This window comes from Mixophyes fleayi, chromosome 4 (genome assembly GCF_038048845.1).
Source record: "Mixophyes fleayi isolate aMixFle1 chromosome 4, aMixFle1.hap1, whole genome shotgun sequence".
Lineage (NCBI taxonomy): Eukaryota > Metazoa > Chordata > Amphibia > Anura > Limnodynastidae > Mixophyes > Mixophyes fleayi.
The window spans coordinates 170,320,983-170,339,096 of NC_134405.1; the positions used below are offsets into that span (position 1 = coordinate 170,320,983).

Sequence of the window (18,114 nt, forward strand, 5' to 3'; positions counted from 1 at the left end):
CATTCATTTTGCGTTATGTTCTTGTCGTAAACAATGAATATCAAGTTTTAGAACGATTTTTGGAATTTGTCAACTGCAATAAAAAAACAGGGGAAGCTATTGCAGATTTAATTCTGGAGACACTTCAAAAACACTTCCAATAAATGATTGTCGTGGACAAGGTTATGACAATGGTTCTAACATCAGTGGAGCATACAAAGGTGTCCAATCTCAAATTTTACATGTCTGTTGGCTATTTTTCTCCTAGTGCCTGTTAGTTTGAATCTGTGTGGTGTCCATGCAGCAGAATGTTGTCCTGAGGTTGTGACATTTTTTGGCATTGTCCAAAAGCTGTATAATATATTTAGTGACAGTCCTCAGAGTTTGGAAATTTTAAAAGAAAACATCGGTGCTTTAATCCACTCCATGTCAAATACATGTTTGTCTGCAAGGGTAGAGCTTGTCAAACCTTTTGATGAAAGACTTCCTGGGATCCAAAAGGCAATTGAGTCAGTGTTGGAACTAAACCCAACATCAGAAATTCTAACCGATCTAGATTCTGTAAGCATCTACTGTTTTGTTAATATACTTGTAAATCAGTTCATCAGGACACTGAAGCATGGGTGGGCACTGCTGAGCTCTTTATTCAGCCATTTGCAGACTCTGGGTACATTGCACACTGGCCACACCCACTTCCCAGCATTCCCCATGGTCTTAGGGACCATCACTAAAGATTCAAGCTTAAACATATAAGGGAGTGTCTACAAACATTAAGCATATCTAATGCAATAACATCACATCTTCTTTTCTTTAAAGATAAGCCCTGTATCCTTCAGTATAACAATTTAACGATATAACATTAAGAACATCATCTAACACGTTTCAATGAGTCTCTCAGGTCTGCGTATTTCTCTTATGGGTCTTTCACACAAAGTCTGTGTATCGTCAACCATGTTGGACCTTTCTTCCATCATGGTTTGTTCACCATTATCAAGTCCATCATACATGTCAGATGAAGGGTATTCTTCAGTCGTGTTGCCATCACTATGGTTGGGTTGAGATCTTAAATCGACCCGATTTCTTCTTACTTCTGTTCCACGATTTGTACGTACAATATAAGATCTTGGTGCTACTTGTGCTTGCACAATACCTTTCTGCATCCAAATGCCTTTCTCATGATCTCGGAGACGGACTTGGTCACCTGATCTTAGATCAGATAAGCTTTTTGCTCGCCTATCATGGTACAGTTTCTGTTTCTCCTGTTGACGTACCTTACTCAGTCTCACCAATGCTGAGTTATGCGTATTAAGCAGTTCATCACTTATCGGAAGATTTGCTCTAATCCTCCTTCCCATCAGCATTTGTGCAGGAGAGAGTCCATTCTGTAGAGGTGTACTGCGGTAGATTAAAAGACTTTTGTAGAAATCTTCTTTGCCGTCTTGTGCTTTTTTCATTAGACTCTTTACAGTTTTTACTGAACTTTCCACCAACCCATTTGACTGTGGATAGTGGGGACTCGATGTTGCATGGACAAATTCCCACTCTTCAGCAAACTGTCTAAATTCAGCGCTGGAAAACTGAGGTCCATTGTCAGTGAACACTTCCATAGGAACACCATGCCTTGCAAAGATTGACTTCATGCAACTGATTACGGCTTTACTAGTAGTTGTAGGTAGAGTCTGCACATTGCTGACACACTTTCCCGTGCTGTGAACAAAAGTGAAGGTTCTGAAAGTCTGATGGATAAAGAGATCGACGCATATGTTAATTTGATTGTAGCTTCTCTACCTGTGTCTCTTGCAAGACAAGAACAGATAAGAAAAGAAACAGAGACAGACATCACAATGAAAGTGTTACAAGACATCATTCTGAAAGGATGGCCAGCAGAAAAAAATGCGTGCCCACTGTCTATTCATGATTATTGGATGTACCGCACTGACCTTACGGTTGTCAATGGTATTATTTACAAAGGCAATAGAATTATTATACCTGCACGACTAAGAAAAATTATGCTGTGCAAGATACATGAAGGCCACTTAGGAGAAGAGAAATGTAAACGGAGGGCGCGTGAAGTGATGTATTGGCCAAGAATGAACCAGGACATAGCACAGACAACAGCTACATGTGAACTGTGTCTTACGTACAGACCAAAGCAACAAGTCGAGCCGCTGAGTCCTCATGCAGTGCCAGAGAGACCATACCAGAAGGTAGGCGCAGATTTGTTTGATTGTATTGGAAAAACGCACATTGTCGTGACTGATTATTATTCTAATTACCCTGAGGTGCAGACTCTGGGTACATTGCACACTGGCCACACCCACTTCCCAGCATTCCCCATGGTCTTAGGGACCATCACTAAAGATTCAAGCTTAAACATATAAGGGAGTGTCTACAAACATTAAGCATATCTAATGCAATAACATCACATCTACTTGGAGTCATTTCATTGTGGTTTGATGGCATCTTTTTGGCTAAAAGTCCTTACAGCTATAAATTAAAGAAGCACAGTTTTGCAAGCGCGAAAGATCCCAATTGATAAAGAAGTTGAAAATCTTTCCAGTCTGGTAGATGAATTAAAAGCAATCAGAAATAATTGGCAAGCTCTCTTAAATGAATCCAGACTGGTTGCTGAAAATGTAAGTATACCAGCAGAGTTTAGATCAGTATTATTATTAGTATTTCACATTCTTCTTCACATAGGCAATATAACAACACGATTTGATGCAGCAAAAGCCATAAATTCTTTATTCAGTATTTTATGGATCTTCCCTGAGGTAGAGGATGAAGAAGTTAGAGAAAAATCAAACCAGCTTCAAAAACGATATGAAGATGATATTAGCCAAGCTATTTGTGATGAGCTAATACACCTTAAATCAATATATAATTCGAATTTAGGAGAAGAATCTCTTTCACCTATCAAACTCCTAAACAAACTGAAGTACCTGAAGCTTGAAAGCCTGTTTCCGAATATTGTTATTGCCGTAAGGTTGTTCTACACCATACCCGTAACAGTGACTCAAGCTGAGCGCTCTTTCAGTTGTGTCTCAAGAATAAAAGATGTTTTAAGATCAACAATGACTCAGAATCGTTTAAATGATTTAGGTTTGCTATTAATAGAAACTAGCTTGGCCAGAAATTGCGATTTCTCAAGTATTATCAACTTATTTGCAAGTCGTAAAGCTCGTAAAGCCCCACTGTAATGGATACAGATATTATAATTCAGTGCTGGAAAAAGTCTGGACACCTATATTAAGAATTAAAAGGGTCTTTTTAGACTGTCAGCGCTGTCTCCTGGTGTTGTGTAATGGACAGCCCATAGGGATAGGTTGTGATTCCCACTACCAATATAATTGTAAACCCTTATAATTTTCCCTGGCACTCAAAGGTAGTGGTTATTAAATCAAAAGGTAATATATGTAAAGTTTAATAAATATATAAATTAAAGTATAATTTCATGTATATCTTTATTACTTTCATTTATATCTTTATTAAACTTTACATATACTTTATACTTTTCAATGTAATAACCACCACCTTTGAGTGAACAACAGCATAAGCACCCAGATTTTGCTGTAGTGTGAGCCTTTTAAGCTGTGAAAATTAAAGGTATTTTATTTATGATGGCTCCTAACTTATTCAGAGTCTTGTTCACCTTTGTTAGAAGTATAGTTTATTGGTCATGCCAAATGTAATTTTGCTATGAACCAATTTGTTTGAGAAAGTTTTAAGTTTTTTTGATGTTTACAAAACTTAAAAAAACTTGATGCAAAACCATCTTACTACTGCAGAGGTGTAATGTGTAAAATACAGGAATAATGTACATATGAAAAATTAAGTGTATTCTTACTGAGAGGCAGAAAATTGTAACTTCTGGGTAAGTCACTTTAAAATTGCTCTTGGAAAAACCATGTTACAATGCAAAGGGTTGCAAATTAGTTTATTTGGCATGTAAGGAAAATACTTGCTGTTTTTTCACGTAGCACACCCAAAGCTTTTTAACACTGAAATTTTAAGTTGATCTACAACATGCCCTATTTGAACTATATATCTGTCCCCACATTTAAAATTTACCTCCTCCTCCAATGCAACATGGTTTTGTCAAGATGCAAATGTATTGCTTCTTTTGCTTTACTTTACTTAATGAAGCAGGCTCTCTAGATGTTTTGTTTCAATGAAACACTGATGATAATTTTGTATTTTGACTAATATGTTCCTAACCTACCTCCTAATATATTTTATGGTACTTTTCCTGTCAGATGTTAAGGCAGTTTTGAAAATGTATATTGTATGTTGGTTTGCTTTCATACTTCATCATGTCAATGTGTAACTGGGGATATGACACTTACACATGGTTGGAGATGTTTGTATGACCGAGGTATTTACAGTAGCACTGATTTATTATTTATTTATTTATTTTCACCTAAATTATTTTGATATTTATGTTTAAAGTTTTAACATGCCAAAGTTAAGTTTCTCTTTTTTTCTGTAACAAAATGTATGATGTTTATTTTATTTCTTTGTTCTTTACATCAGAAACGTATAAAATAAAGTTGTTTTGTTTATATTTGTCTTTTTCATTATAACATCTGCATATCTTACACTGAAAGAGATGTTTCTAGGTCACTGTCCCGCTGTCCTGAAAGTCAGGACTGCTGGGACATATGTCATGCTCCAGCAAGCGGGCGTTGCACCTTTATGCCAATGGTTTACGCAGCAATGCAGGGTTTTTTTCAGTAGGAGGGTGGACTAGCGCTTTTAACGCGGTAGACATGCGCCCCAATGATGCATAGCCACGGTCCCAATTGTTTGACCACTCCCCGATGCAAAGTTTTTTCACTGCTCCACTGCAGCGGGGGGCCCCATGAAGTTGCTGTACGGGGCCCTGAATCCCTCTTGGCAGCCCTGCATAAGATGCATGACCATGTTGGGAATTCACTTTTGCAATGGGAATTCTAGTAAGGGCAATGGTGTATGAAACGTTAGTACTTTCATTTGTTTAGACAAATCACCACATCTATGTAAATTTTCCCTTAATCCTTACATCAAGATATATATAGCCACCCTATCCAATCCTCTGCAACCCACTTTATGAGCACATAACTGTAACAAATTACCTCCCCACATGCTATCAATTATAAAATGGCAGCTGAGAACAGGACAGAGGGCTATATATAGATGATTTTGTCCAAAGCACTCAAGATCCATCATTTTCCAGAGAAGTTTCTCTTTCAAATTCGAATTTGTCATGAGAAATAGATCCAGTTTGAATCGGTACCACAAAATTTGAATCTGACGGATTTCTCTGAATCCGAACCGCTCATCTCTACTAATGACTATGGGTCTGATTCATCAAGGCACACATACTGAGCGCAATGTGTGTTTGTTTCCAAACGTGCGCAAATCAACAATTCGTATTCATAAATTCAACAAGCAACGGCTCAACAAGATGTGTGCTGATGATTTTGGGTATAGGTCTGCTATGCTCTACTACATAAGACACTGCAGGATATATTCAATATCTATGTGGATTATAAATTCGCACAGAAAAAAATACTGAACTAATATCTCCTGTTAATACTGTAGCCATTAAACACATTTATGAGGATGTTCGTAATGTCTACTGATCATGAAATACATTTTTACAGTTGCTCCTGACTGTAAACACATCTTATAACATGTATACAAGACTATCATTACTACTGATCAGTACTTGCCCTGTAGCTGGAGCAACAGATTTGGACGTCCCTGCGTATGCTTGAGTTTGACACACCCATATTGTAAATTGATTGTGGCAAAACGCCCTTTCCCACCCTGTTCCGTCCACGAAATCGTAGGGTGCAGTAATTTTTCTTTGCGCACAAACACGGAGTAGACATGGCTACGTTTACTGGCATATGATCTGATTCTGTTCATGCCCAGTGGCAGCAGGGTGGTTAAGTAGTTAGCATGTCTGGCTCACAGCACTGGGGTCATGAGTTTGATTCCCGACCATGGCCTTATCTGTGTGGAGTTTGTATGTTCTTCCCGTGTTTGCGTGGGTTTCCTCCGGTTTGCTCCCACACTCCAAAAACATACTATTAGGTTAATTGGCTGCTAACAAATTGATCTTAGTCTCTCTCTCTCTGTGTTTGTTAAGGAATTTAGACTGTAAGCTCCAATGGAGAAGGGACTGATGTGAGTGAGTTCTCTGTACAGCGCTGCGGAATTAGTGGCCCTATATAAATAGCTGATGGTGATGATGATGATGATTACAGTATGCTATGCTCAAAATCGGCGATGTGTTCCTTGGTGAATCAGGCCCTACAACTTTAAGGTGATAAAAAATACCTATTGTTAGTTGGAGATCTAACACTACTATTATGAGCCTTAGTCCAATTCCACCCTAAAAGTGCTAAATAGTAAAATTTTAATTACAATAACAAAATAATGAAGAATTGCTCTCTAAAACCATAATAAGGAAACTTTTCCTAACCTCAATGCTTCAAATGCTATAAATAGTTATTCACACTTCTTATTTTGGCACAGCTACGGACCACTAACTATTCCCTTCTGGGAGAGAATCTTCTGCTCCTACATGTGCAGAATCCATTTGGGTGATGAGGCTCCTGTTTGGATAGAAGGTTCAGTCTAGTCAGGAGATTCAGTGCCTTATGTGGGATCTACCTTCCTTCCTGCATGAAAATGAGAATAAAGTTCAAGTCCCATTTGTATTTAACAAATTTTTTGCTGAAAATTGTAACTATTTCCTTAGCGTCAAATCTCTACCCCAGATACTGTAAAACTGCAGGTGAATATCCTCAAATAAACACTTTTCTGTTTTCATAGCTTCATAGCTTTTATCAAGAGTCTTTCCTTAATTTTTAAAAAGTGTAATATAAATACTAGATCAGTGGAAAGAGCAGATGTTTGAGGCTTTGACCATTAATTTCTGTGCTGCCCTGTTGCATTAGAAGTTCATCCTGAGGGAGATCTGGTGCCAACTGAGAGACAATGCAAGGAATGAAGGGTTCAAACTGGGCTTGAATATTTGTAATTATAAGATTGTCCCTTTGAGCACAATTGTCCATGTATATTGGTTTATCTTTAAACAGATAGAAATCAAACAGTTAGAAGGATTTCCTGCACTACCTGTTAATATGACTTTGTCTGGCACCTATTTGTGGCTCTTCCATTCTTAGACTTTTTAGTAAATGTTTTTAAGTGATTTCATCACAAATAGTAAACATACCCCATCACTCTTTGTTGCTGGTCCTGCTACTTCATTCTCTGATACAGATTCTAATCTAGACTGTGGTGAGTCAGTTGGTTGCAGGTCGACAGGCAGTCCAGATATATCTGATCAGTCCCCCTCTGCTGCTACACAAAAAGTGCAGGAGCTAAAGCGAGGTTCCCCCAGTTTGCAGGCCAATCTGACCGAAGCTGAGTCAAACTGCGCTGAAAGTCGACATAATACTCAGATTCCCCACGGCCGGAGAGAGGATTGGAGATATATACCCCATCTTCCTGGATGAATTAAGGTGAGAAATCTTAAATGTAATCTCAAAAGACTCGAGGCCTATCCCTAGGCAGAGTTAGTTTGAAAGCATCAGGATCACATAAAGTGTCCAGGGATTTGTGATCTAAAATTAGGAGCACTACTGACCTTACAAAACATATAAGTTGAGTTACATCCATCAGCTCAGCAAATTTGGTCAAGCATTACCATTTCTATGATGTTATAAGACGGACCAGACTTCTCACTGAATCTTATTCCTTGAGTTAACACCAAAGCACAGATTGAAAAATCTCTGACCTGGCCATAGAGGCACGACCAATTACCAAAGACCTACCATGTATTATCCACCGTGGAGAGCCAGCATGCTTATTCCAATGCTTCAACAAACAATAGGATCTATTAAACCTCATTTGATCCACACCTAGATGCTTGTCACACTGTAAAGTTTATCCAATCCACAACTAGAAGAGGACTACTTACATAAGAATGCTCCTTGGGTTATCAAGAATAGTAATTACTAGTTCCACTTCTGTGTGTGACTAGCCAGTTATGCCCTGGTAGCCTCAGATCACCAACATTTTTGGTGTAGCACTGACCCTGGGGGAAAGGTGCAGATGACAGTTATCAGTAGGATTTGCTGCACCCCAATTGCCTAAAGCATTACTAGAGGAACACTTTTTGAGATCCTCAATGGAGAAGGATCAGAAAGAAGCCACTAGGAAAGACATAGGGAAACTCAATGAACTGTCCACCCAAGCAGCGTTTAAGCAGCTTTTCGCATCAATGCCTTCTCCTGCTACATTGACAGCCAAATCCAACCAGCATAAAATGCAATCTCACAGCGAAGAGATTGATCTCCAGATAAAGCCTCTTTTGACTTATTGCAAAATGATTGTAGGGATTTGGGGGAAATACACTGTTACCTCAAAATATTACCAACAAACAGGACCTTCATTATCTACCACCAAAAAGAGTACCTTCACTCCTTAGAGCTCAGAATGCAGGAGACTGAACAATCTCAGATCTCATCACTACAATCGGATTTTACACAAATTACAGATTGGATGATTTCCTTGGAGAAATTCCAAGAAACAACAGAAAGCCAAATTGACAAACTTCTGTATATCTTCAACCAACAGGCAAAGGAATTAATGGACACCAGCAGATGTCAAGATGACTAGACATTAGAGGCTGTCGCAACAGCCGAGGGAGAGAGTTATTAGAGAAGTATTGGCCACCCTACGGGTGTTGTGGCTGCTCCTGCAAAGACATTTAATGAACTCTTAGATAATCATCCAGAAACCCAGATAATCTTCAATATGACACATAGTGCCCTCAGTCCATGAGGTCTCCAATCAGAGAGACCATGTGACATCTGGAGATTCACTATTTCACTCTCAAGGAGGAAATTCTGCATTCAGCAGCAAACTTTAAACATGAATATTATAGCTCCTCCCAGATTTAGTGTCTAGTGAAGGCCATCCCAAAGTTCTCTGTTATGGTTAAGACTTGTGTTATTTGTACTCTGTCTTTCATGTTGGTAATTAAAATACTTTAGCTTTAGTAGCCTTCACCACATTGAATCCGTTTCCCTTCATTGGTGCAATAACCTGAATCCTCCGAGATATGCGCTCAGTCTGAGCCTCCAGAGATAGGTGCTCAGTCCGAGCTCAATACTATGGGTCCTATTTCTGAGCTTACAAGGACTCTGATCCTCGCCATCAGGCGTGAACTTAATTTTGTCCTTGCCTTTGAGCTATTGTTCCAAACGGGGACTCCAGGGGGTAAATGTATGAATCTCCGGATTCTTCATCTCCGGCGTGTTCAGCCTCTTCAGCGCTTAAATTTAAAGCGGCGCTGCATTGTAAAGGGAAACTTCCCTTTACAATGCAGCGCCGCTTTAAATTTAAGCGCTGCAGAGGCTGAACACGCCGGAGATGAAGAATCCGGAGATTCATACATTTACCCCCAGTTCTCCTGTCATCCCAGTCAGAGACTCCAGTTCTATAGTCCTATGGCCTATTTCCTTGTCCTCCGGGCCGGAGGACGGTATTTCCCTGGCCTCCAGTCCTGAAGACCCTATTTCCCTGGCCTCCGGGCCTGAGGTTGTCTGCTCTGCCTGTGGTGCCACCATTGTCTGCTGTGTCTGAGGAACCATCGATGTTTGCTCTGCCCGAGGTGTCACCAGCTACTGATAATCATCCCTGTTAGGACCAGTCAATTGTTTTTGATGGAGACATTACTCAGTATGTGGCATTTATGCATCAATGTGCAAGTCAATTATCAGTTTCTTCTGACACCACTCAGCAGGACTTAATTGCCTCCATAATGATTTCTTTTAGAGGAGAGGCCCTAAGTTGGACGCATTCCCTCATTGACTCTAAAGATCCAATGCTGCAGGATCTTACTGCCTTCAATTGTACAGTTATAAAGAAGTTTTGCCCGGCATTGGTCCTTGCATGTTTAGAGGAAACAGATTTTCACGTGCTCACCTCAGACTATTAGGTTCTTTCAGGACAATACAAGCTTAAGAAGAAGAAAAAGAGAGCCTATGTCTTACCAGATGTGCTGCTCTTGTGGACTTTTGAGACTTTGCACCTCACCTGCAGGGGTTAACATTTCCTGATCATCACCTGCACCTGCCCCACTGCTTTTTATACCCGCCCCAAACATTGCATTTTGCGGGTCATTAATTCTTGTTGTCACGGTTTTTACGAGGAGACTCGGTAGATATAGCGAAACCAAGAGATTCGAACAGTTTGGCACTACTCCAACAGGGCGCGGAGTCTAACGAGGAGACGATGTTCACCAGGAACCGCCGCAAAGCGGTATGGGCTTAGCTGCGTCTACCTCGCAGGTCGCGTTCCCTACTAGAGCACTGTACGGAAGTCCCTGGGAAGACTACAGGCAATAGTATCGTAGGAAAAGCTGACAATGCTAGAAGTGTTGGCAATGAAGATGTTGAAGATCGGCGTATCTCTGCAGACCACTACGTGGCAGATGAAGTGGATACAGGAGAGTGAGCGTCAGCTCTGTAGACCACTATGTGGTGTAACGTTCAGGAGAATGAGCGTCAGCTCTGCAGTCCACTATGTGGAGAAGAGTTTGCGTCATGATGTCACAGGGGGCGGGGCCAAAATGACACGATTTTGGCCGTCCCGCCCTCTCCACTGGCTGGCTCCCGGAAGGGAGCTGAAGAAAGTCGGCAAGTATGAATACCGCTTTTCTCCGGGAATCGCGGCGTTTGGAATCTAATTCTGCCCACTTCACTAGGAAGTGGGGCACTTCATAGCGAAGTGGGCAGAATTCAGGAGATTGCCACACTTCTCCGGGAGTCCGGGAGACTCTCGCAAAATGCGGGAGTCTCCCGGACATTCCGGGAGAGTTGGCAAGTATGTTTATATTCCTATAGCACACAAGAGAGGTCCAAGAGAAGTTTGAGCTTCCTAAGAGTTTCTGTTTGTCATGCTGGATTTAAAACACTACAGCGTTTAGTGCATAAACAAAGGGAGATATACTAGAAGTTTTAATCAGATCAATTTGGTGGACGTTTAATTCAGTTTAACTCTATTAGTTGGAGAATTTAAAAGTTGCCGGCCATGGCCTGTTCACGGATTATTTTGATCTTATATTTTGTTGACTTGGCTGTTCCTTTTATTAAGATTATTACACTGTTTGTGTATTTTTCTCTTCTATACCCCATTCATACTGCACCAAAATCCCGGGTTTTTTGCCGGGGCGAGCTCAAACGACCCGGGTCTTGGTGCAGTATGAATGGTACAAGTCCAAAATCCCGGGTCTAAAAACCCGGGTCTTCAACCAGGGATTTATCGAGGGGTAATTCCCGGGTCGGACCTGGATCGCCTGCACTATGAATGGTGCAACCTGGCTGATTGGCTGTCTGCCTGTCTCTGGAGGATGATGTCATCGTTGGAAGCCCGTGGAACATTGTAGAAGCTTTTTAGGAGAGATGGTGGATGGTGTACTCAACATCAAGCTGAAGCAGAAACGTTTTTTTAGGGAGAAAATTGCTTTTATTAGTTTACAAAAACAGTGTTTATTTACAGCAATTATGACACACTGGATGGAGGAAGAGGTGCGTGAGCTGCTGAATGTCAGAGGGGAGGAAGAAATTAGAAGGTAAGTGACTGGGACTGTGAAGGATGCCACAGTGTACTACAACATTGCCAAAATACTCACACAACGTGGCATAAAGAGGACACAGCAACAAGTCCTGAACAAATTAAAGTCCCTGAAGAAGCAGTACACTAAAGTCCATGACCACAACAGGCGCAAAAGTGGCGCTTAAAGAATGGACTGGCCCTTTTATGACCAGTGCAATATGGTCTTTGGACATTCTCCTCTGACAAATCCAATTGCACTGTCATCTTCTAGCAATGTGGATGCGGCTATACCAACACCACCAGAGAGCACACAGACAAGCGAGACCGCAACGATAATAATAGAAGATTCTATTGAAGACACCCCAGAACTGGAGTGCTCTGCCACAACAGATGACACCAACATTTCTTGGGAGGAATTGAACGATTCACAGCCATTCCCTGCTGCGCAAGTCTTTACAGATACTTCGCAAGAAACGCAGCCAGAACCAGTGCCGGTGTCAAAGTCTACGCCAGGTCCCAGTTTATGCTCCAACAGTAAGTATCTTTAATAATCTCACATAATAAGCAACTATATATACATACATATATATCACATAATTGAAAAAAAAAAATGAACTGTATAAACAAAAGTCCCAAAAACAGAGAACTATATCAACCGAAATGGAAGCCAAATACCAATAAATATATCTACATAACTTTAAAAAAAAAAATTATGTTTGAACATAACTGGCAGAAAAAGAGAAGTATATCAACATAAATGCAAATCAAATACCAATATATCTACATAACTTAAAAAAGAGAACTATATCAACAAAAAGACAAATATAATACACTCCAAAGTATTAAAACATTAACACGCATATGTTGCAGTGCAAAACTACTGGGCAAGAGGGAGGAGGCCTCAAGCACATATCAGCTTACAACACTGCTTTTTTGTTCTGCCACATCATATATTCTAATGTATGTCTTACTGTGTTTTTTTCTACGTACAGTTTACAACGTTCCAAAAAAACGCAAAAGGCCCAACAAAATGGAGCAACTAAAACAATGACAACTGTCATGATGGATCAACTGCGGGAGATGGACAGCACCATGAGGGAACACGAGAATACACAACTGCAGCGTTTCATGGACAATGAGCGGGAACTGCAGGACTCTTTCCTCATGCAAATCATGAACATGCAAGAACGGGTGTTACGCGAAAATCGTGAGTGTATTATGGGATTCATGGACAGACTCCTCTCACGGGTGCAGGCACCTCCTTCAAGTCCTTACTATTATGACGGACATTATCCTATGTACCAGCGGGGGCAACCCATGTTAGGCAACATTAACCATCCAAACCCGGTACAGAATACACAACATGCTCAACCTATGGGTAACCCCAACATAGAATACCCACTGGGTAACCAAACCACTCCACAACCAGAAATGCCACAATATAGGCAATTGTAATAATCATGTTTTATGGTCAAATGTTTCACAGTTAATTGCTATCATGTATGTTACGTGTGATCTGGAATCACACCGTTAGCTTCACATATAACGTGAAAAGCAAATTTGCACTTACTGTTTGGGCACATTTGTGTCTTCGGTTTACTACTTATGTATATTTTTTTTTTTTTTCTACATGCAAGTAAGCACTTTTATATTGTGTCATTTTATATTTTTTTGTGAAGAGACATATGAGGCAATATGTACAAAACAAAATACAATATGTGAAATAAACATGTTTTTTTTAATTTTACATTTGTGTGGTACATTCAAACAAGTGAGGTCAAATTGGCAGTGAGGGTGGTCCTAATAAGTTCAGCAGAGGTATTGGTGCGCTCTCCTTCAAAAGTACTGGAGTCCACTGACAGCACTGGCATTTCAGATTCCTGCACATTCCACTCAGGTAGAAATTGCTCTTTTTGTATTTCGCAAATGTTATGTAAAATACAGCAAGCAGCAACCACGTGGGGCACAAGCTTGGTGTCAATGTCAATGTGCTTCAATAGACAGCGCCAACGTCCTTTCAAGCGCCCAAAAGCATTTTCCACCACCATCCGAGCCGAGCTGAGAGTATGTGTAAACCGGATCTGTTCCTGAGACAGGTGATGTTGCTGAGTGAACCCCTTCATCAGCCAGCGCCTCAAAGGGTAAGCAGCATCCCCAATGATGTGTACCGGTATCTCCACACCATCAACAAACGTAGATTTCTATAAATAAAAACATGCAGTTTCACGTCACCATGTTAAAAAAATTGGTCACATAACGCAGTACACTTGGTACTATATGGTGAAAATGCATTTTGCAAGTGTTACATCTATATTTAAAAAGGGGCAGTAAATACATACAATATTGATAGCAAACAATAGTATATAAGCTTCAATTACAGAAACATCATACAACATTTCACCTATATTTACCTCTCTAGGGAACAGCCAGCCATCTTGTCTTTCCTCAGCAATTTGGTAAAGGTCTGAATTTGCTAGAACTCTGGCGTCATGGGAACGTCCAGGCCACCCGATGAAAACATCTGTGAAACTGACATAAAAAAATACATATAGCAGTGTTTTACAATACGCATTACACATGGCACAGTCACATAAAAAAAACCATAAACAATGCTTACCAATAGTTGTGGTCAACCACAGCCTGCAGAATGATGGAATGCCAGCCTTTGCGGTTGTAGTAATCAGCATGGTTGTCTGTGGGGGCAATGATGGGGATGTGTGTCCCGTCTATGGCTCCAGCACACTGTGGAAACCCACGCTTTAGGAATCCTGCAATTGTATCATCTAGGCGCTGACCTTGCGGTAAGGAGATGAAGCGATGATACAGGGCTTCCAGCAATGCCGTGGTGACTTCATGCACTAGAGTGCACACCGTGGATATCCCCACTCCAAACAAGCAGGAGATTGTCCGGTATTCTCCAGGGGTAGCATACCACCACAACACAATAGAAAGGCGCCTACATGGTGGAATAGGTTTCCCAAAGTTAGTGGCCTTCGTGGAAAATGCTGGGGTAATAAGGTCCAGCACATAGTTAAATGTTCCACGTGACATTCTGAAGTGTTGCATCCACTGCTGTTCCTCAAACGTTTCCACAGTAGACCAGAAAGCTTCTCCGTGGCTACGCTCTCTGGCACGCAGGGTTCGGTTACTGGCAGCACTGAATCTCAAAATTGAGGCAATGCTGGCCCTGAGAAAAGCTCTCCTCCTGCGCATATACAGACACCGAGTTTTCTTCTGTTGTGCCATAAACTTCGCCTTCCTCCTCCTGAACTGGGACTGTGCAAGAGTGCACAGTGTCAGCAGCTGCAGCAAACTCTCATTTGCTGCATAAAACAGCAAAAACACACTAGTAAACATGAACTCTGGGCTACACAAAAGTGAGTCATCGGCCATTATGAAAAGTAATGTGGTAAACAATCACCACCCACTTTTGCATCATCTTTATGCGTCAACAAACCAGTCACCTTTCAATGACATCACCTTTTTTCAGCCAATGAAAACTGCTCTGGTGATGACTCCTACAAATTGCCAGGGCACAGACTTGTGCAGTATGAATGGGGTCAACCCGGGAAATTCCCGGGTCCGAGGTGCAGTATGAATGGTATTTCTGAGCTGGGACACTCCGGGACCCTGCAAAAACCCGGCTTCAAAAACCCGGGATATTGCAGGGGCGGCAGTATGAAAGTGGTATTACATGTTAAGAGGGAGAAATAGAAACGGATTGACAGGAAAGAATAAATCCTTCTTACACATGAATTTCAGACTTTATTTATTGAAGCATCATCGATATTGGTATTTATGAACTTGAGACTTTGGTATTGGTATTTTTGAACTTTAAACTTTTGTGAAGCAGCATTGATATTTATAACAGCACCACTGTTTTTCTTGTTTGTTATTGTTTTATTTATTGTTTTTAGTGGCATTTCTTTACGATAAGTGGGTAGCAATTATTTTGCAGTGCTGGTCATACTCCTCTTCACAAGTATATAATGTAGCAGGAAACAAGATTGGAAAAGTAGTTATTATAAGTCTATTTTTCTAATCCAAGAATTCTGGGTACCTTTCTTTGGCCACTTTACCATCCATTCCCCATAATATCTTTGTGGACACCTTACACTCCAAGTCAACTAATATTTTTTCTAATTTTTTAGGTTGAACAAATAGTAATAGAAATTACACATGTTTTAAATTGGAAAACAAATAATTCAGACATTATAACACAGGCTCATTTCTACACTTATAATTTTAGTTTTACTGATGATACCTACTTGTGTATACTACGCTGATATGCTGTAAATAAGCATCATTCAGCTCCTCATTTGTACACACAAACGTCAGTAGTATTAATAGTATGAACAAATGTAGAAATAAATCTGTTCATCTGTAAATTGATTGATTAATCAAGTCTAAAAAGTAAATGTACACAAAAATAGTCCAAAATGGGGATAAACCGAGCTTTCTATATGCAAATATGTAGGATGCTGCCTCATATGGAAATACTTTGTTATAGGGGGGGTCCCTTCCCCTGTTATAGGGGGGGTCCCTTCCCCTAGAGAAACCAATGGTGGTGAAAAAAGAAGTATTTCCTAGCGCAATAGATGATGTAAAGAACAAAGAGTATACAATATTCAATAAAATAAAATGTTTAATAATGAAAAAAATAATATAAACATATAAACCATATATGGTCCGGACCAATGATTACCAGGTAAACATACCCATCCATAAACACATATTGAAATGGATGATATATCCCATAAGTCCAAAAAGAATCATTAAATGCAACAATATACTTTCCATACACAGTGCACTGTATGATAAAAATAAATAAAAAATGTGCAGCTTGCACACGATGTATCCTCAGCCAGAATTGGTTTCCACTATAATAGGGAGAGATGAGGGGTGTATTGATCCTTTGAGATTTCTTACCATAATAGCTGGGAATATACACATCTGAATATCAGGGTGATGTTATTATATGAAAAGTCAATTTAGGACACAACATTGTAGATTAAAGTTGTTTTTGACAGTCTTCTTTGTTTTACACAGTTAATAATATTCCTTCAACTATTAGGTATTATTTTGTACAGCTAAATGAGAGTTGTGCAATTTGGGAAAATAGAATAGGAGTGCCAGCCTTTCTGTTGTAACCTAATTTACATGCCAAGTTTTAAAGGATAAACTGCGTATAGGAAACCAATACCCTTTCCTCTGATTGCTGTAGTAAAGTGATTATTATTTTTAACTATTTGTGAATATAAAATATTAATTTCAACATCAGGAACATTTTTGATTTGCAATTATTTTAAACCCATTATAGAGATTAATATTACAGATCCTCAGCATAAATGAATCAATGAATTTGTTAATTATTGTAATTTGGTGGATGACATGGATTCTCAATTAATTAATTTTTTAGAGTAGATTTGAATTTATAAGATTAACACTCTTACAGGGACTGGTGGCATTTCATTTAAACGCAGACAGTTAGCAGAGTAGCAGTTACTGTGCTCAATTGTAGTTAATCTTACTCCCATGGGTAAATTTATTGAGCTGCGAGTTTCCGTCCGGTTTGAAAAGTGGAGATGTTGCCTATAGCAACCAATCAGAATCTAGCTATCATTTTGTAGAATTTACTAAATAAATAATAACTGGCATATGACTGGTTGCTATAGGCAACATCTCCACTTTCAAACCCGCTGGAAACTCACAGCTTGATAAATTTCCCCTCTCCCCTCCTCTCCAGTGTCACACTGGGGTAAGCAGTTCCACCAGCAAATCCAGTTACTGTAGAAGAAGCCATTGCAAAGTTACTTTGTTCTTTTTTAAAAAATAAGTAAAATATTTTAGTGCCTGGTCCAATTTATACCATATCAAGCCTGCTTTAATAAAATGGGCGTGGGGTGAGGACAAATTCTATATGTCCCTTACTCCTTGGTGTGGTGAGAGTGAGAAGGAAATTAATAAACCCCAGCCTAGTGCACCCCTGATGCAAGGTTTTGAGTTGATATTAACAAGTCACCTAAGGTTGGGAGCTTACCTGTCCCCATTTGATTCCATGTTTCTATGCCTGTCCTATTCCCTCAAGTTCCCATATCCAGATTGGGTTTAGCACTCAGTAGTAGAAGGTTCAGTTTATGCTTTGTGAATTATTACTACTTGGGGTATTAGAGAAAGAGCCTGATTCCCCATGTACCTGACCTAAACCCTTACCTTGATCTAAGGAAAGGATAGGGGTGTTGCTATTTAGCCTGATTTTTCCATCTCCATCTCCCCACCAACACCCCTTCAGACCTAATACAAATGCCAAGAATACAAAGAAACTGCATTGCCCACACAGTACACTTTATTGCTGATATGTGGAATAAAGGGATTATTAAAGCCTTGTATAGGTGATGAGAAAATAAGATTTACACTGCTACATAATTTACTGTAACTAGTGAATAGAAATTTGGAAAGCTGTAAACAAGTCATTGCTAATAAAATAAATCTTGCTAATTTATATTATTTGATTAA

General features: G+C 39.8%; 1 protein-coding gene across 1 annotated transcript; it reads right to left on the reverse strand.

Annotated features, from left to right (window-relative positions):
- Positions 1-13,359: 13,359 nt before the first annotated feature.
- On the reverse strand, positions 13,360-17,658 carry LOC142149570 (uncharacterized). The gene is made up of 4 exons (XM_075204896.1): positions 17,639-17,658; positions 14,216-14,554; positions 14,010-14,127; positions 13,360-13,799 (listed from the first exon to the last, which is right to left on the reverse strand). The coding sequence occupies exons 1-4, from the start codon at positions 17,656-17,658 to the stop codon at positions 13,362-13,364; spliced, it is 915 nt and encodes a 304-aa protein (XP_075060997.1). The 3' UTR covers positions 13,360-13,361.
- Positions 17,659-18,114: the final 456 nt, after the last annotated feature.